Below are 19,217 nucleotides of genomic sequence, written 5' to 3' on the forward strand. Positions count from 1 at the left end.
GGGGGTTAAACGTACCAAGCATGCTTCTTCTTTTATCCGTCCCACGGCGCCTCCCACGCTGCGTTCCAAGCTGCGTCACGTGACTACAAACACTTCCTCCTTCAACCCGGAAGGAAGAAGGGTTTGTAGTCACGTGACCGCAGCTTGGAACACAGCGGGGGACGGGTTAAAGAAGACGACTGCTGGGTAAGTTTAACCCCCCCCCCCCATCTTATACACCCGCTCAGCTGCAGTAATTAGGAGGATGAAATCCAAATAAAAACCATTCGGATTTTGTCCGTTTTTAATCTGTCGCTCATCCCTGTGTGCAGTACAGCTAAGAGATAGAACATTAGTAGCACAGATGTGAGTCTCATATTGTTTTCAGTACAGAAAGAGTTAAGAAACTTCACTTGTTATCTGTGCAAAAGAGCTTCTCTGAGCTCTCGGACTAATTGAGCTCTCTGACTCAGGCCTGCTTGCCCGTCACTAATATGTATATATGCAGAGAGGTCCCACAAAAGTAAGCCCTTGTGCAATTATGCAGCATTTACTTAGAGTGGGATAAAACTCTGACATAACAGTCAATAAAAATGTGTTTTACTACTTTTTGTTACCCGTACAGTTACCATATTTGCTTTTGTGCACAAGTAATATTGCCGGTCTACAAATGACTAATTCCCAAAGTACAGTTTATCTGCTCTGAAAGCTGCCATTTCATAGCATAGCTGCTGTATTTATATATTAAAATCAATCTAGTGATCACGTCTCAGTTGCACACATACTAAAAGCAGAGAGAGCTGTTTCAGCACTCAGGCTGAATCGGAGACAAGCTGCCCCATGGATGAGTGAAGGGGAAAGAAAAAAACAAAAACTTGCAGTCTAAATGATCTCTGGCCCAGAAGTCAGGTGACACCTGTATGGGCAGAGATTGTTGGCTAAACCCATCACAAGCTATTGTTTTGGTCAAACATTCAATGTTTGTTCAGTGCTGAACCCTTTCTGAAAGTTTATCCGATTCCACCAATAAAGCAGTAAAACTACTTACTTTCTTAGATGAAAACCTGCCAGTAACCCTGACCATACTCTGACACCCAGCTCTGTGCTGAGATCACACAGTGCAAGAACCAGTGCTGCAGGAACTTCAGGAAATTGGTATCAGGAGAAAACTCAAAGCACCTACAGAAAAAAGATAACTTGATAACACCAGGCACAAAAACAACAAACCCTCACTGGAACTCAAGCAATTGGCAGGTTGGAATGCCTTGCCCTCTTGCTGCAGTTTCCCCACGGATAGTAAAGTGCGCCTGTAGATATTTCTCCCTTCCGGTCTCTCTCTTTTTCTGTTACAGCTGATACAAATCCTCCTACATCAGATCATATCTGATCTCAAGGGGATCTATTACTGCCTTGCACTAAGCATGCATTTAAAGAGACACTGAAGCGAAAAAAATTATGATATTATGATTTGTATGTGTAGTACAGCTAAGAAATAAAACATTAAGATCAGATACATCAGTCTAATTGTTTCCAGTACAGAAAGAGTTAAGAAACTCTAGTTATCTCTATGCAAAAAAGCCATTAATCTCTATGACTTTCAAAGTCGTGGAGAGGGCTGTCTTCTGACTTTTATTATCTCAACTGTAAGGGCCCTTTCACACCAGAGGGATTTTTCGGCGTTTTAACGCCACGGGCAAAGTTGGCGTTTTGCTAGGTAAAAGAAAGTCCATAGACTTTCATTTTACCTTTCACATCTAACTCGCCGTTTTGGAGCGTTGCGTTTCAACGCTCCCAGGAGCTTTTTCAAGGCTGTTTACAGCCGAAGTTGGCTGTTGGCGTTTCAATGATAGTCAATGGAAAATGCCAACTTCAGCGTTTTCAAAGCCTTTTCAAAGCGTTTTACAGCTATCTTGTTCACTTATTTTTATAGAAGAAAAAAAAAAGGACGTTTTCATATGGGCTGTAAAACTCTTTCAAAACGCTTTGAAAATGCTATGCATTGGCGTTAAGCAAAAGGCTGACTTTCAGCCTTTTCTACCGCAGCCTCTAGTGTGAAAGAGCCCTAAGTGAACAGTTTTCTTTTTATCTGCCAGAGGAGAGGTCATTAGTTCACAGACTGCTCTGAAGGAATCATTTTGAATGCACAGTGTTGTGTAATCTGCACATATTAGAGAATGATGCAAAGTTAGAAAACACACTATATACCTGAAAATAAAAATATGAGAATATTTTTTTGCTGCTAATCTTCTAGTAATTATTCATAGTACACAACCAATTCATTATATCATATATTTTTTTTCGCTTCAGTGTCTCTTTAATAACAGATTTTAGCATGAAATCTATTAAAAAAAAAATCTAACTGAAGCGTTGTACTGCTCAGGGCTGTGGAGTCAGAGTTGGAGTCGGAGCAATTTTGGGTACCTGGAGTCATGCTTCATACACACTTGAGATAAAAGTCTTTGGAAAATGCAAGATCACAGACCAATGTTACCCCCTTCCATGTAGTATGAGAGCCATACCTACACAGTCTATTCTATTGAGCTGAACTCCCCATCAGATAAAATCTTTGCAAGATGCTGCACACACAGATGCCCTTACACATTCAAAAGATCATTATCTGCAAAAGATCTCTTCCTGCAAAAAATCCATTCCTGCAAAATGCATTCATAGTCTATGAGATCTGCAGATCCTCATACACACTTGGTTTAACAGACAATCATCTGCAGATCCTCATACACACCTGGTTTAACAGACTTCATCTGCATATCTGGCAATCATCTGCAGATCTGAAAATCCATCCTGGTGGATCTGATCTGCAGATGATTGTCTGTTAAACCAGGTGTGTATGAGGATCTGCAGATCTCAGACTATAAGTGCATTTTGCAGGAATGGATTTTTTGCAGGAAGAGATCTTTTGCAGATAATGATCTTTTGAGTGTGTGCAGCATCTTTGTGTGCAGCATCTTGCAAAGATTTTATCTGATGGGGAGTGCAGCTCCATAGAATTAGAATAGACTGTGTAGGTTTGGCTCTCATACTACATGGAAGGGGTAAAATTGGTCTGTGATCTTGCCTTTTCCAAAGACTTTTATCTCAAGTGTGTATAAAGCATCAGAGTAAGTGGTTTCATAAACTGAGTCGGATGATTTCTGTACTGACTCCACAGCCCTGGTACTGCTATGGGCCATCAATCTGCTGCGGCGCCCAACTCTGCACCAATCGGTATCTTCCATCCAGATCATTGGATTTGATCGATTTCAACCAGTCGTGGAAGAGATTTCAAGCAAATTCGATCAGAGTGATCAAATTGGCCAGTTATAGATGGGAAAAATTGAGAAGCTTATGGTCACCTTAAAAGACAACTGAAACTCTATGGAGGCTGCCATATTTATTTCCTTTTAAGTAATACCAGTTGCCTGGCTATCCTGCTGATCCTCTACCTGTAATACTTTTAGGGCCCATTCACACGAGAAGCGCTTTTCTTGAGCATTTTGCGATTGATTAGCGTTTTTAAAATCACTTCCATTCACTTTCATTAAAGTCGCGGTAAAAATCGCCACAATCTCGCTCAGAAAAGCGCTTCTAGTGTGAATGGGCCCTTAGCCAGAGACCCTGAACAAGCATGCAGCAAATCAGGTGTTTCTGACATTATTGTCAGGTCTGACAATATTAGCTGCATGCTTGTTTGTGGTGTTAATCAGACACTACTGCAGCCAAATAGACCAGCAGGGCTGCCAGGCAACTGGTACTGTTTAAAAGGAAATAAATACGACAGCCTCCATATTCCTCTCTCTTCAATTGTCATTTAAGGGGATGAAGAGAAAAAGGAGGATTTCCCACCACATCCAATGGCTGAAAAATGTGTTTGCGGACAGCCACTTGTCAGCCATACAAAAGTGGGGGGCTCTACAGCATGAAACTGACAGCCAGAAAAATTACAATCAACTGAGCCATCAAACATTTAATGTCTGTATGCACCTTTGGGAACAGGGACATTCTGACCAGCAGAAACACCAGATCTATAGGTATGGAGCATCTAGTGCTCTGAGAACAGGCCGATTACATTTCCATGGCAACCATTGTGGTCCATGCATTCAGCAAAGATAACCTGGCATAAACCGAGATGGAAGGAAAAGAAATGAACTTCTAAGCTCAGTCACTGAGCAGTTCACACTTCCATGACAGTCTGCAGAGTTAACGAAAAATTCACCAGGAGAGCAGCCCTGACACCAGGTGATCCTGGCTACTCCAGTGCCGAGATTTCACCGTCTGGTATACCGACCAAGGGATATAAAAAGATAGAGGGTAAGCTCAGAGGCATCTGCCCAATGCTGAAACGGTCCTAGGTGCTTAAATATTATACCATCTGAAGAGTTTAGCAGTTCATCGTTTAAAGGGGAACTGAAGATAAAGATATACGGAGGCTGCCATATTTATTTCCTTTTAATCAATACCAGTTGCCTGGCTGCCCTGCTGGTCTATTTCTCTGCAGTAGTATCTGAATAACACCAGAAACAAGCCTGCAGCTAGTCTTGTCAGATCTGACTTTAAAGTCTGAAACACCTGATCTGCTGCATGCTTGTTCAGGGGCTATGGCTAATAGTATTAGAGGCAGAGGATCAGCAGGGCTGCCAGGCAACTGGTATTGCTTAAAAGGAAATAAATATGGCAGCCTCCGTATATCTCTATCTTCAGTTCCCCTTTAAGTTCTGTTTGCTACACTACCAAGATGTAACCCTTTTTGAAAAGCTGAAAGTCTTGGCTTTCCATTACACCAGGTCCTGTGTCAGTGTAATGCTCCGTTGCCAAGTTAAAGGGTTTTAAAGGAGGGGTGTCTCCTGCATCTTGAGAGGTGAAGAGGGTGTATAGCTAGGCTGCTCTTCGACTTAATAGAGTCTCCAGCCCCGGCCAGTAACACACAGAGAGAGCTTCGGAGGGTGTATAGCTTGTCTGCTCCTTCGTCTTCTGTAATGAGACCCCTGCGACAGAAGACGACCACCCGAGGGTGCTGCTGATCATCAATGTTGGGTTTGTCCTGTATTTCTGCAATCACGCTTTGTGCAGCCAAGATGCAGGGGACATTCCTTGTTCAAAACCATTTAACTTGGCAACGGAGCATTACACTGACACGGGACCTGGTGTAATGGAAAGCCAGGACTTTCAACTTTTCAAAAAGGGTTAAATCTAGGTAGTGGAGCAAATGAAACAAACAAGGAACTCCCAAACTCTTCAGACGGTATAATACATTAGTACCTGGCCCTATTGGGTGGAATAGCCTTTCTGGTCTAACGTTAACTCTTGTATTTCAATGTAAATGAACAATAAACCTGCTGTATCACTGAATTATGCTGCACACATCTGCAGAAATCTCAGCAGGATATGAAATTCTGCATCTATGTGGAGTAAGTCATTCTGAAAGTATACTGAAGCAGCAAGAAATGGGGGGGGGGGGGGGGGATGGTCGGAGATACAGTTACAACTGAAAGCCCTACTTCCGAAAATACTTTAAAAGACACTTGAAGTGAGAGGGATATGGTTGATGCCACATTTATTTCCTTTAAAACAATACCAGTTGCATGGCAGTCCTGCGGATCCTCTGCCTCTAGTACTTTTAGGGCCCTTTCACACTGCCGTGGTGCAGCATTTTACCGCAATCTACCGCTAGGGCAATGAAAGTCTATGGGAGGTTCGCAATGCCAGCAGTGCGCCGGAAGTACCCTATCTAACAGGAGCGCATACGTAGGTTACCGTGCCGCTCCTGCAGCAGACCGGAAGCCATGCAACGTGCGTGTTTTTAAACTGATTCAGCAATGATTCCTCTCACGAATGGATATCAGTAAACATCATAAAAAACAAACAAACGGCAACTCTAAGCGTAAACCGTTTAATATATAGAGTTTTCATAGTAAAAACAGCTTAAAAATAGCATAAAAATAGCATAAAAACAAAACTTACATACGGGGCCCATGCAATGGGAACCCCGAGAAAGTTGCACGCGTGTATGGGTCAGCAGTAAAGGACAGTATAAAGGCGGCACCTTCATACTGTCCTTTACTGCTGACCCATACACGCGTGCAACTTTCTCGGGGTTCCCATTGCATGGGCCCCGTATGTAAGTTTTGTTTTTATGCTATTTTTATGCTATTTTTAAGCTGTTTTTACTATGAAAACTCTATATTAAACGGTTTACACTTAGAGTTGCCGTTTGTTTGTTTTTTATGATGTTTACTGATATCCATTCGTGAGAGGAATCATTGCTGAATTGGTGGATCCTGGACAGACTGTTGCTTCCTGATGTCCTTCCAAATCGTTGATACAACCTTATAATGTGGGTTGTCACCAGCTGGTAAGCCTCTTTCCTTTTTTGGGTATCCATGATTGCAGAGCTGTGCCGTGACCCCCATACTTATTGTGGTGGAGATTTGCCTGCTTTTATCCTTTGTTGAAGACTCGTCTTTTGTTTTTGGACTCTGCGCTGAGCATATATAATTTATCTGTTTGTGAACTCTGGACATCGTTCTTCTCTCAGCAGCGGCCACTTTGTTTCCTTGGCGCTGATACACATATGCAAACGTGTTTTTAAACTGACTACCGCAATTTTACATGTCGCGCAATGCTTGCAAGTGTATTTTAGCAATACGCTTCCGTGCAAGTTATCGATTCGCCAACAGGAAGTGAGCGTCACTTCCTGCTTGGCCTGCTGCCAGACGGGGATTACTGCGTACTAGTGCGGGAATCCCCCAAGCCTGTTTTTGAAGGGGCGGTGCAGCCCCTGGGCTACCGCCAATATTCAGTGTGAGACTGGCCTCAGCCGTAGACCCAGAACAAGCATACAGATCAGATGTTTTTGACTGAAGTCTGATTGGATTTGCCACATGCTTGTTTCAGGTGTGTGATTCAGACACTACTGATGCATGAAAGATCAACCGGACTGCCAGGCAATTGGTATTGTTAAAAAGGAAATAAATATGGCAGCCTCTACATCCCTCTCAGCTGAAGTGTCCTTAAAGTGGATCCGAGATGAACTTTTACTCCTTGCATAATTGTGTTCCTTACATATAGTTTATAGGTCATTCCTCAAGCCAAATACTTGTTTTGTTTTGTTTTAATACCATAATTTCCTATAAACTAAACAAACCACACCCACAGCTTCTCCAGAGTGCCTTGGCGCTTGCAAGGGATTGTGGGATTTCAGTCTGGGCAGGTGAAAAAGGTGTTACTAGCTATAGATTTCAGAGGCAGAGTTTTCACAATCTGAGAGCTGCAGTGCAGATACAGATCAGTTGCCTTTGTAATGGAGGAGATAAGAGTGGAGTTTTCACAGAATATGCAGATTAGCATGCCTAGATACAGATAAGCTTGCCTGTGTGTGTAATTGTGTAATAGTGACAAGCAGAAAACATGTCTGCTCCCATTGTATCACAGGAAAAAATATTAATATACTGTTGAACTGTTGAAGCTGTTTGAAGATAGATTTGCTGTGTAAACTATCTAAACTTTAGATAAGATATATAGACAAGTCACTTGTTATATTTAGTTTTTCATCTCGGATCCGCTTTAAAGTACAACTGAATAAAAAGGGATATGAGGGCTGCCATATATATTTCCTTTTAAAGAATACCAGTTGCCTGGCTATCCTGCTGATCCTCTGCCTCTAATACCTTTATAGATCCAGAACAGGCATACAGCAGATCAGGTGTATCTGACATGATTTTTAGATCTGACAGATTAGCTGTATGCTCGTTTCTGCTGTGATTCAGACACTACTGCAGCCAAATAGATCAGCAGGGCTGGCAGGCAACTGGTATTGCTTAAGGCCCCTTTCACACCAAGACGTTGCGTTTTAGGGGACGTTATGGCCGCGTTATGCAGCTCTTTGTGCGCACTGCGTCTCCGTGGCGCTGATTGGCTGGCGGGACCACGTGATGCGGAGTGTTTCACTCCGCATCACGTGGTCCCGCCAGCCAATCAGCGCACAAAGCGGCCGCTCCAGGAAGAAAACACTGCACGTCAGCAGTGCAGTGAATATTAATTAGCCATGTGGCTAATTACTGCGCATGGGCAAGCAGTCTATAACGCACAGTATGCTGCACTTTCACAGTACGTGCAGCGTTACAATGTAACGCAACGTGGGCACTGTGAACAGCCCATTGCTTTTACATTGCTGTGAGTTGGGCTGCGTTACAGGCGGTACAGGTGCGCCTGTAAAGTCTTACTGTGAAAGCAGCCTAAAAGAAAATAAACATGGCAGCCTCCATATCCCTCCCACTTCAGTTGTCCTTTAAAAATGTTTACCATCCTCCTCCTCACGCACCTCATTATTGTTAAAAGCCGTATGTTCCAAAAAGCCCAAAATACTATATTAAAAAAATACTTAAAGAGAACCCGAGTGGCTTTTAAGAAAGCTATTAGGACACAGAGGCTGGTTGTGCATATATTCACCAGCCTCTGTTACTATACCATGCCCCCCACACCAAAAGGGGAGGGAAGGGAGGGGGACAGTATAGGAACAGAGGCTGGTGATAGTATGCACAACCAGACTTTGTGTCAGCATAGCTTTCTTAAAACCCACCTCGGGTTCTCCAAGTGAAAATTAAAAATGCTGATTTTAACTTACCTGGGCTTCTTCCAGCCCCTGGATTCATCCTGTGCCCACAACGTCCACCTGGTCCCCTCTAGCCGGCAGGGGCGACCCCGCAAAGCTAGCCAGTTGCCGAGAGTCAGCGGCTACTGCACATGCGCGGCCCTAAGCTACGCACCCTGATTGCGAATCCGTGGCTAGGAGCGTTCTACGCTTGCACAGTAGCGATTTCAGAGTACTGCGCATGTGCATGTAGCAGCCGTCTCTTTGCAGGTTCGCCGCTGCTGGCTGGAGGGGACCAGGTGGACGTTGTGGGCACAGGACGAGTCCAGGGGGCTGGAAGAAGCCAGAAAAAACAATGCAAGTGGCGGGATCCTAGAAGACAGCAGGACCTTCTGGGGCAAGTACTCTTTTTTTCCCTTTTGTAAACAAGGGCTGGACAAAAACAAGGAGCAGGGCAGCCAGAGGCACCTTAAAGGGAACCCGAGGTGAGGGGACTAGATCTTGTTTTTCTCCTTGATTTTTCTCTTTGCATTCTGATTCGTTGGTGCACGGGAATTTTGTACTGAATATTGGTAACATTTCCGATCCTTGGTGTCTCTCATATTCCGCAAGTCATTTTATTAGAGGAATATACAGGCTGCCATATTTATTTCCTTGTAAACAATGCCAGTTGCCTGGCAGCCCTGTTGATCTGGCATAAGTAGTGTATGAGGTCAAAACCCTGGAACAAGCATATGACTAATCCAGTAAAACCTGAGTGCATGCTTGTTCAGGGTCTATGGATAACAGTATTAGAAACACTGTATCAGGACAGCCAGGCAACTGGTATTGTTTAAAAGGAAATAAATATGAAGCCTCCATAGCCCTCTCACCTCTGGTTCCCTTTAACAATAACAGCTGTGTGCTAACTGTTGTTTCAATGACCGTTGTCAATGATGTGCTGCTGACTCCTGTATTGAATAGATGGGCTCCTGAATTCCTTATTCATTTTTCACCCCTGTTGTAATACAGAAAAGCACCCTATATGTATTTAGAGAGTTTAGCCTGTCTAATGCCCCCTCATCTAAGTCTAATCACAAGTTGTAATTTGATCTCTCCCCTGTGTCACCTCCCTGCCACAGCAGATAAGCTCATTGGAAAGCACAGGATGTTAACTATATGTCTGCTTCCATGAAAGCAGGAAGTAGACACTGCAGATTTATTGCAGTATTTCAGAGGCAGAGGCACAGGCGGACCAGAGGGAAGAGGCAGTGTGTGACTAATACAACAGTCAAGCACAGTGATGCTGAGTGGCGAGTGCTCTGACTCTCTCCGTCCACAAGCGCAGGTGCGCCGCGCATCATTACGCATGGAGGAAATAGCCTAGCCGTCATGTGACCACTGTCAGCTGACGCAACGTCTTTCTCTCTCTGCAGTGTTGTGCTCCAAAAGGAAACCGCTGGCTGATATGTGCAGCGGAGCGGCAGAAGAGCAGAGATTCCCCCCTTGATTTGAGTGGGGCAAGACATTTGAGGGGGCACTGCCCCCTCTTGCCCCTGCGTAGAGCCGGCCCTTACTCCAACTCCACAGCCTTGCACCAACTGGATCCGACTGGCTGAATTACCGGATTACCAGGGCAGCAAGCAAAGGATCCAGACGGCCCAGGGAGACAGCAAGGGATTGATGAGCCTGAAGGGGGCTGGATGAGGGCCCAGGTTAGGTACATTTTTTTTGTTGTTGTGATCTTAGGTACCCTTTAGTTTTTGGTTTAATTATCCTGTGAATTTTTTTGCAACAGAGCCATGACAATTTGTCCTAACCTGAATCTCAACTGATTATGTAAATCTAGGAAGGAACTTTCTGTTTTTTTTTAATGTCTTTCATTTAGTTTTTTCGTGGGTGGAGATACATCAGTGTTTTGTACAAAATATCTCATCTCTTTAAGAAATCTGGGCACACTGCATCCTTTGGCAACTCTGTCCTGCCCTGAGAGATTTACCTTGGCAATCCATGCACATTGAAAGCCAATCCTGGAATTCAATGGTGTCCATACAGTAAACTTTGTCACGTACCGAAGTCTGTTGTCACACATTGACTTCCTGATGGAATGCTGCCAACAATGCCCTGCTACCAACACTTGGGCAATGATTACTGAGCAACTCCCAACTGATCTCTCAGCTGTGCAGGGCCGACACACACTATAATGCCTGGTATACACCATGCACTTTCCCGTCAGATTGATGACTCTAATCGATTATTTCTGTCAGGTCCAATCTGATTTCCAATCATTTTTCTGATTGTACGATCACTTCTATACAAAATGGATCAGAAAAACAATCGGAAATCAGATCAGACCTGTCAGAAATTATCAATTCGACCTGTCTATCTGACGGGAAATTGCATGGTGTGTACCAGGCATAAGATATAGTCCAAAGATTAGGCATTATAGTCAACACACACATTGAATTTAAAGTGGACCTGAACTCTTGCACAGGACAGAAGAAAACAGAGAAATGCACCCTGTATGTGTTTAGAGAGTTTAGCCTGTCTAATTCACCCTCATTTGTGACTAATCACAAGTGTAATCTGATCCCTCGGCTGTGTGGGCCGGCTGCCTTGTTAGAGCAGCTAATTTGTAAACACAGAATGTTAACCCTATGTCTGCTTCCATGAAAGTAGAAAGTAGGCGCACTGCAGACTTATTGCTGGATTTGTACCAGCTGTAACAAACAAAGGGGTTGAGAGTTATAATCCCCTGCGTACGCTATGCAGCCATAGCGTGCGCTGTTAAATTACGCTCAGCTCAGATCGCTGCTGCAAGGCTTTGTTGTGGTTTTTTTATTTTTTTTCTTCAATAAAAGCGTTTTTCCCCCTCCCTCCGACAGCCAATCAACAGGATCGTCTCTCATAGGCATCAGCCTATGAGAACGATCCTTTTTTTTTTCCCTCCAGGGGACAGCTGAGTGACAGGGCTGTCCCTAGTACAGCGCTGCAGTAGATCGCAGCGCTGTACAATGTAAATAGATGGCGGTTTCGCCGCCTAACAGTCTGATAGCGCCGCTGGCAGAATGTTGACGGAACAGTGCTCCGTCACTTAAGCGGGATGCGCGTCCTTTCGGCGTTACACGGTCCTGGGGGAGCCACCTTGCGGCTGCCAATCGGCATTAGGCAGTCGTAAGGTGGTTAACAGCGCACACTATGGTTCTTTAAAGGTTATTATGCCGTTGCTTATGTTTTAGAGTTCTGAGTTCAGGTTGCTCAGAAAATATTGTTATGTAATCAAGTAGGAAGTTTGTTGATTGGTTAAAGAGAACCTGAAGTCATTTTTTTTTATTTACACACAAGCTTGGCAAACGCTGAGGTCAGCCAAAATGTTACTTTGTTGTAACATTGTTGTGTTCAAATAAAGCAGAAAAATTCCTAGCATACTAGGGCCCTTTTCTACTTGCTACGATCCGCTCCAAAAAGCGAATCTCAGCCATTTTTCTAATTGCAACAGCACTGCGATTTACATGTAAACCGCAGTGCTCATTTTCCATTAGCGCGTATCAGTATTTCCCAAATCGGAATAGTCAGACTGCATGATTTTTCTGTTCACGGCAGATTCATGACAAGTGGAGAATGCAGGTTGCGCGGTCACACCACGATTTTGCGTGCAAACGAGCTTCTTAGTAGAAATGCAGCCTAAGTGTCGCTTGACTGAAAGGGATGTGGAGGCTGCCATATATATGCAGATAATTATGCAGCCAGGCAACTGTTGCTGGTTAAAAGGAAATAAGTATGGCAGCCTCCCTATTCCTCTCAGGTCAGCTGTCTTTTAAAAGGAATTTAAACTAAGTAAAAGATAAACTCATGACGTACCTGGAAATTAATGTTACATACTTACCTTGTCATCAGTTCCTCTCCGAAGCTCACCATTTTCTTCTAATTCTTCCAGTTTCGACTAGATCTAGTCAAAACTAGAAGGTGGAGCATAAGCAGCTTGGTTCTACTGCGCATGCATGTACTTACTAATGATTGTCCAGGCCCGATGTGCTTGTCCAAGCTCGGAAGTGCTGCCTGAAGATGAAAAGGCACCCTGAGCTAGGATGGGGAGCTCTACCAGGATCCGGGAAGCCTCCAGACCATCCAGAGGCTGTCAACCACTAAGGTAAGCATCTACCTCCACCCCCCCCCCCCCCCCCCCCTAGTGGTTAGTACTCTCGCCTTGCAGCTATGGGTACCCAGTTCGTATCCCAGCCAGGTCAACATCTGCAAGGAGTTTGTATGTTCTCCCCGTGTCTGTGTGGGTTTCCACAGGGCGCTCCTGTTTCCTCCCACATCCCAAAAACATACAAATAAGTTAATTGGCTTCCCCTAAATTGGCCCTAGACAATGATATATATGTTACGTCCAGAAGCCGAAGTCTGGCCCCTCCGGGTTTTGGCTGGACAGAATGCGAAGTGGCTGTCTCACTGCGGCCAATGTTAGGAATGAATACATTCCTGGCGGCTCCTGCTCCTCGGCTCTGGCTCCCCCTGACACCCATTATCCTTTGACAGCCGGGGACACACACATGCAGAGTCGTTTGTCACTGCAGGGATTCATTCCGTTCATTACTGTAGAGTGAGTGCTGGCAGCAGCAATGTCTGCAGCGTTCCCGCTCTGCTTTCCTGCCACTACGACCGACTCTGTGTGCATGTGTGTCCCCGACTGCCAGAGGTCAATAGGAGGTGGGCAAGGGGAGGAGCCAGAGCAGAGGAGCACAGAGCCGCCAGAAATCCATTAATTTCTGACATTGGGCGCAGCAGGATAAAGACCGCGGCAAACAGAGTGGACGGCTTCTGCAGGGAGGAGAGAATGGTGCACAGCGGGCGGAGGGGAAGAGAGGACACGGCCCAGGGGATCGATGCGCTGATCGCCAAACTAGGCGTTCATTCCTCACATTGGCCGCTGTAACACGCCCACTTCGCATTTTGGCTGTCCAGAACCCGAAGTGGCTAGACTTCAGATTCTGGCCGTAACATACACACTACACGATACATACAGACTTATGACTATGGTAGGGACTAGATTGTGAGACCCTCTGAGAGACAATGAAGTGACAAGACTGTGTACTCTGTACAGTACTGCAAAAGATGTTGGCACTATATAAATATCCTACCTAATAAAGCGCAATTGTCTCTGCGTCCCATGGACCTGTGTGTGTTTTTGTAGTGCGCATGTGCATGGAGGGGCGCAGAGATACTGTAAGGGAGGACAGGGCCATAAGGTGCGGGCGTATGTGGGCATGCGCATGAGCGCTGATACGCGCGGTGAAAGACCTAGCCCGTTTTTAAATGGGCTAAAGTTACTAGTTAAATAATAATAATAAGCAATAATGAAAAACCGGGGGTCTTTTGATCACCAGCAAAATCAAATTCAAGTGAAGTGACTGGAAACATTGACCAGCGTATTGCCCCCTTTACACTGAAGCCATTGGTGTAGGTTAGTTGTCTTCTAGCAGAACCTGCTGAGAAAAATAAGCCTGGAGTGGCCACACCATCAAATATATGGAAGATTTTCCAGGTGTAATTCTCCAAGTAGCTTCATTATTGTATCGATTAGCTATGTGCCAGTTTCTTCATTTTATCACCACACCTGAGAAGCTGCTCTATATATCCACTACCCAACTTTAGGACAAGTCTCAGCAAGTAATGTGGAGCAGGCAAGCCAGGGTGTGTGTGAGATCCCAGCCACGATCATCGGCTAATTATAAGATCTGCTGAGGACAAGCAGTGAAAGGGTGTACAGAAACTTGCTGGGACTGTCAGCCCCAAGGCTCCTCTCCCACTCCAGTGTCCTACACACGGCTCAATGGAGGCCCTGGCTTTATCTCAATAACAAAAGTAGGTTTGGTATCACTGTTACAGGAAGTAGCTGCAGAAGACCTGAGGCTGATTTTCACCTATGCAGCATAAAAACTCTTTCTTGAGGTTAAAAACGCAACACCTCAGCTTTGCTTTTATGAGTTGCTACTTTCCTGCCCCTAAGAATAGAGGGCTTGCTTTCATATCTGGTAATATTTAACAGCTTCTTCATTAGAAAAGCCACATGCACTGAATATGGAGAAGAACGGTCAATGCTACAGCCCTATATTGTTGTCATGCTAATGCTCTCCTGGGAACACTGAGAAGAGCCAGTATGCAGATCAGCTGATGTGACTCCACTGTTTGCCTGTACATATAAAAAGGTAACAATAAAGCAGTTTAAAGGGGTTCTTTCGCGAAAAAAGTAGGCAGTTAAAAAAATGTGACAGATGACAGGTTTTAGGCCAGTCCATCTTTTTAAGGGGGATTCTCAGGGCTTTCTTTGTTTTCAACAGCATTTCCTGAACAACAGTTGCAAAATTTAACTGACATAATAGTGTGCAAGTGATTAGGGAGGCCGGCTGGTATCTTGCTATTTTGGCAGTTAATCTTTTGTTCAGGAAATGCTGTTGAAAACAAAGAAAGCCCTGAGAATCCCCCTTAAAAAAGATGAACTGGCCCAAAACCTGTCATCTGTCACATTTTTTAACTGCCTACTTTTTTCGCGAAAGAACCCTTTAGGGCTCGTTTCCACTATCGCGAATCTGCATGCGTCCAACGCATGCAGATCCGCACATGTAATACAAGTGGATGGGCCTGTTTCCACTGTAGCGTTGTTGAGGTGCGTTTTTTTCAGCGTGAAAAAAACGCACAAAAGAGCCAACGATTTCGCCTGCGTCGGGAATCCGTGCGAATCGCCGCTAATGTATTTAATAGTAAAAACGCATGCGTTTGTTACATGCGTTTTTACCCGCGATTTCGCGTGCGATTTCGCACCTTTTTCAATTTTATTTAGCCCTGGCAGTGTCATGGTTAATTTCGCATGGCACCCTGCCATGCGAAATCGCATGCGAAATCGCGGGTAAAAACGCATGTGGAAACGCATCCGCATGCGTTTTTACAAGCGTCGGAATGCGGCCGAAATCGCGTCGCAACAGTGGGAACGAGCCCTCAAAGATTAGCCATGTTCACAGCAGTACAGTATCATCATGTCAATAAAATTATACATATGTGCAGCCTAAAGCACTTTTCCCAGCTATTCAGCTACTTCTTCAGAGGCATTGAAAGGGAGTCTAAAGCCAAAAATTAAGGAAAAAAAATACTTACCTAAGGAGGGGGAAGGTTCTGGGTCCTATAGAGCCTTTCTGTTCCTCTCTTTGTCCCGTGGTTCCTACGCTGGCTCCCCCATTAGCAGTCTCTGATGCATGGGTCGGAGACTGCTCTCTTCCACTGCGGGTGGGCTTCAGTAGTCGAAGACGGCCCACTCCATACTGTACACTCTCGTGTGTGCAGTACAGAGCCGAAGCCTCCTGAGGCAAGAGATTTAAACGGAGGAGGCTGCGGTGGAACGAGGGGTTTAGGAGAGGAAGGCTGCAGACTTCCCCAACCCTGTCCTCAAGGCCCACCAACAGTACATGTTTTGCAGAAAACCACAAACATGAACAGGTGGGTTAATTAGGGTCTCAGCAGAGCTGAGTACAAAATCGTCCAATTCTCCAATCACAGCAACATCTACAACTTGAAGCATTCTAATTGGCCAAATAGTGTGGATGTATTATCACTACAGCCTATATGAAACCTAGCAGTTTCAGAGGGTGCTGTTCACTCAATCAGGTTAGCAGACTTTCCCTACGAACTTTCTTGCTGTGTCACCTCAACCATACTAGCTCCAAAACTTCCTGCTGGCATCTGGAATGGGCAGACCGGCACTGGAAGCAAGGGGGTGGGAGATGGATGATAATAACAACAACAACAACAAACAAACAAACAAACAAACAAACATGTTTTTGTAGCCTAGCAGAACCAGATAACCAGATAACCAGATTTAGGACCAAGTGCTTTCATAACTGACAGCTTACTTAAAGGGACTCAGAGACAAAATATAGTAATAGAGTTATACATAGCTGGGGATTCCTCCAGCCCCATCCACATGGATTGCTCCCACGCCGCCGTCTCTATCGCGATACCGGGTCCCGTCACTTCCACCGGACGTGGACAGTTTTCCGCATGCCCTGCGCCTGCTTTACGCATGCGCCTGCGCAGTACAGAGGGAGCGCACTGTGCTTGCGTCGACTGACCCTGATTGGCCGAAGTGATGGGACCCGGTACCGCCAATTCAGAAGGCTGAGGATGGCAGCGTGGGAGCGATCCATGCATATGGGGCTGGAGGAAGCCCAAGGTATGTATAAATCTATTATCATTGTCGTCTATGAGTCTCTTTAAAGGACTACTCCAGGGAAAGAAGTAAGCAGTTAAAAATCTGACAGAACCGACATGTTTTGGACTAGTCCATCTCCTCATGGCAGATTCTCAGGGTTTTCAAAAAGCATTTCCTGAATGGCAGTTTATGCCGTTCAGGAAATGCTTTTGAAAACACCGAAAACCATGAGAAACAATTACTTTCTCTCCGCACAATATTTAACTGCCAAAATACTGTAGTAAGATACCAGTACGCCTCCCTACTCACTTGCACACGATTTCATCAGTTGAGCCTGGCACACTATTCAATTTCCTGTCTGACTGACAGCTCGAATCGATAATTCCTGACAGGTCCGATCTGATTTCTGATTGTTTTTCTGATCAGTTACATAAAGAAAATCAATCATAAAAATTATTGTATATCAGATTGGACCTGTCGGAAATTATTGTTTCAACACCGATGGGTAATTGCATTGTGTGTACCAGTCATTAGACTTAACAACTGCCGTTCAGGAAATGTTTTTGAAAACAAAGAAAACCCTGAGAATACCCCATGAAGGGATGGACTAGCCCAAAACCAAAAGTTCTGTCAGATTTTAACTACTTACTTTTTTCGCTGTAATGGCCCTTTAAAGTGCACCCGAGCCAAAGCTCGGGTACGCAAAATCAGATACTTACCTGAACAAGAGCCCGAGGTGGGCTCATAAAATAAAAAAAATAAAAAAGTAGGCTAACTGATCCGGCAGGCTGAGTGGATCAGGCAGCCGGAAAAACCACCGCTCCCCGCTTCTTCTGTGGGCCACAATAGCCCACTTTCACTTTAGTGACCTCTGGGTCACGACACTGCACTGAGTGACTGTGTGTCTCATAGCATGCAGGGAGGTGGGGGGGAGCGGCAGGAGGCGTGGCCAGAGAGAGAGAGAGAGAGAGAGTGGCAGCACTGGAAACCCTGTAGGAACGCCCCTGGTGGGCATCTTGAACAGGGAATCCCTCTCCCCCATGTTTACCTCCGAGATAGTGACAAATAATGTTGCCAATCTCTGGGGGCTATAGTGTGGCGGTGGGGGTCATTGCGCGCACTTGAGCAATGGTACTGCGCATAGACGGACTCACGCGGCCATTGCACGCACTTGACCCAGGAAGAGGAGCTGTGCGGTCCCAATGTAAAGGGGGGCCGTGCTCAGAAATGGGGTGCTTGGAACAAACGAGGGGAGTCTCATTAGGATCCTGAGGCTTCCCTCTCTAAGGAGTATGTGTTAGATTTTGACCCCTTTAAAGTGATCCTGAACACAAGAAAAAATGCCATGCTGAACTTACCTGGGGCTTCCTCCAACCATGTAGTCTGTGAGGTCCCTCAGCGTCCTCTGTGCTCCCTCGGTTCTCCAGCTGGTAGCTCTGTTAGCTGTGCAACTTGGCCGTGAGTCGTATGCAACTGCGCATGCGCAGCACACTCGCCTATCCCAGTGAGCATTCTGCGCATGCACAGCACACTCGCCTATCCCAGTGAGCATTCTGCGCATGCACAGCACACTCGCCTATCAGAGTGAGCATTCTGCGCATGCGCAGCACACTCGCCTATCCCAGTGAGCATTCTGCGCATGCGCAGCACACTCGCCTATCCCAGTGAGCATTCTGCGCATGCGCAGCACACTTGCCTATCCCAGTGAGCATTCTGCGCATGCGCAGCACACTCGCCTATCCCAGTGAGCATTCTGCGCATGTGCTGTTCATTCTTTTGAGAACCGCGCATGCGCAGAACGCTCCTAGTAAAAAGGAAGTTGCGCACACAGTTAACAGAGCCACCTACAAGAGAAAGGAGGGAGCCCAGAGGACGCCGAGGGACCTCTCGGACTATTGGGACTGGAGGAAGCACCAGGTAAATTCAGTATGGCATTCTTTACTTGTGTTCAGGGTCACCCAAACCTGATCAGCAACACGCAAAGATCTGGTACCGCCCCTGATAATATCAGATACTGTGAAAAAAAAAACTGACAAAGTGAAACATTTAATAATATATAATAATGAAGATGATAAAAACAACAATACATTCACAACACGATGAAAGGAGATTTGAGTGAAAGTTTCATCAGCCACCTTCCTCCCTTTCCCAGGCGCTACAGTCGGCGGTGACAGTCCCTAGGCACAGTCACACAATTACATTGTTACATTGTTGTTATATATAGCGCACACGCGCATTTACAGCAAACAGAAAGTGGAAGTAATAGAGCAGGTAATGCACATTCCACCCAGCACCCCCAGACTGATCCAAGGAGCCCCCCCTTACCTGAGTGTCTGGAGGAGGATGCTAAACACGTGACAGCCGCCCCCACTAGCAGCACCAGCAGCTGCTGGACCCCGCGCGCCCCCATTCTGATCAGCAGCTGCGGCCAAAACAGCAGAGACAACTCCCTCCCTCCGCACTTGGGAAA

General features: G+C 45.5%; 1 protein-coding gene across 1 annotated transcript in view; it reads right to left on the reverse strand.

The window, feature by feature from the left end:
• LY75 (lymphocyte antigen 75) overlaps window positions 1-19,217 on the reverse strand; it is a 162,471-nt gene extending 143,254 nt beyond the window's left edge. Inside the window, exon 1 of the mRNA XM_068245642.1 lies at window positions 19,073-19,217. Coding sequence (XP_068101743.1) covers window positions 19,073-19,157 — 85 coding nt within the window. The 5' untranslated portion in view covers window positions 19,158-19,217. The remainder of the gene's footprint in view (window positions 1-19,072) is intronic.

Source organism: Hyperolius riggenbachi, chromosome 7 (genome assembly GCF_040937935.1).
Source record: "Hyperolius riggenbachi isolate aHypRig1 chromosome 7, aHypRig1.pri, whole genome shotgun sequence".
NCBI classification, from domain to species: Eukaryota; Metazoa; Chordata; class Amphibia; order Anura; family Hyperoliidae; genus Hyperolius; species Hyperolius riggenbachi.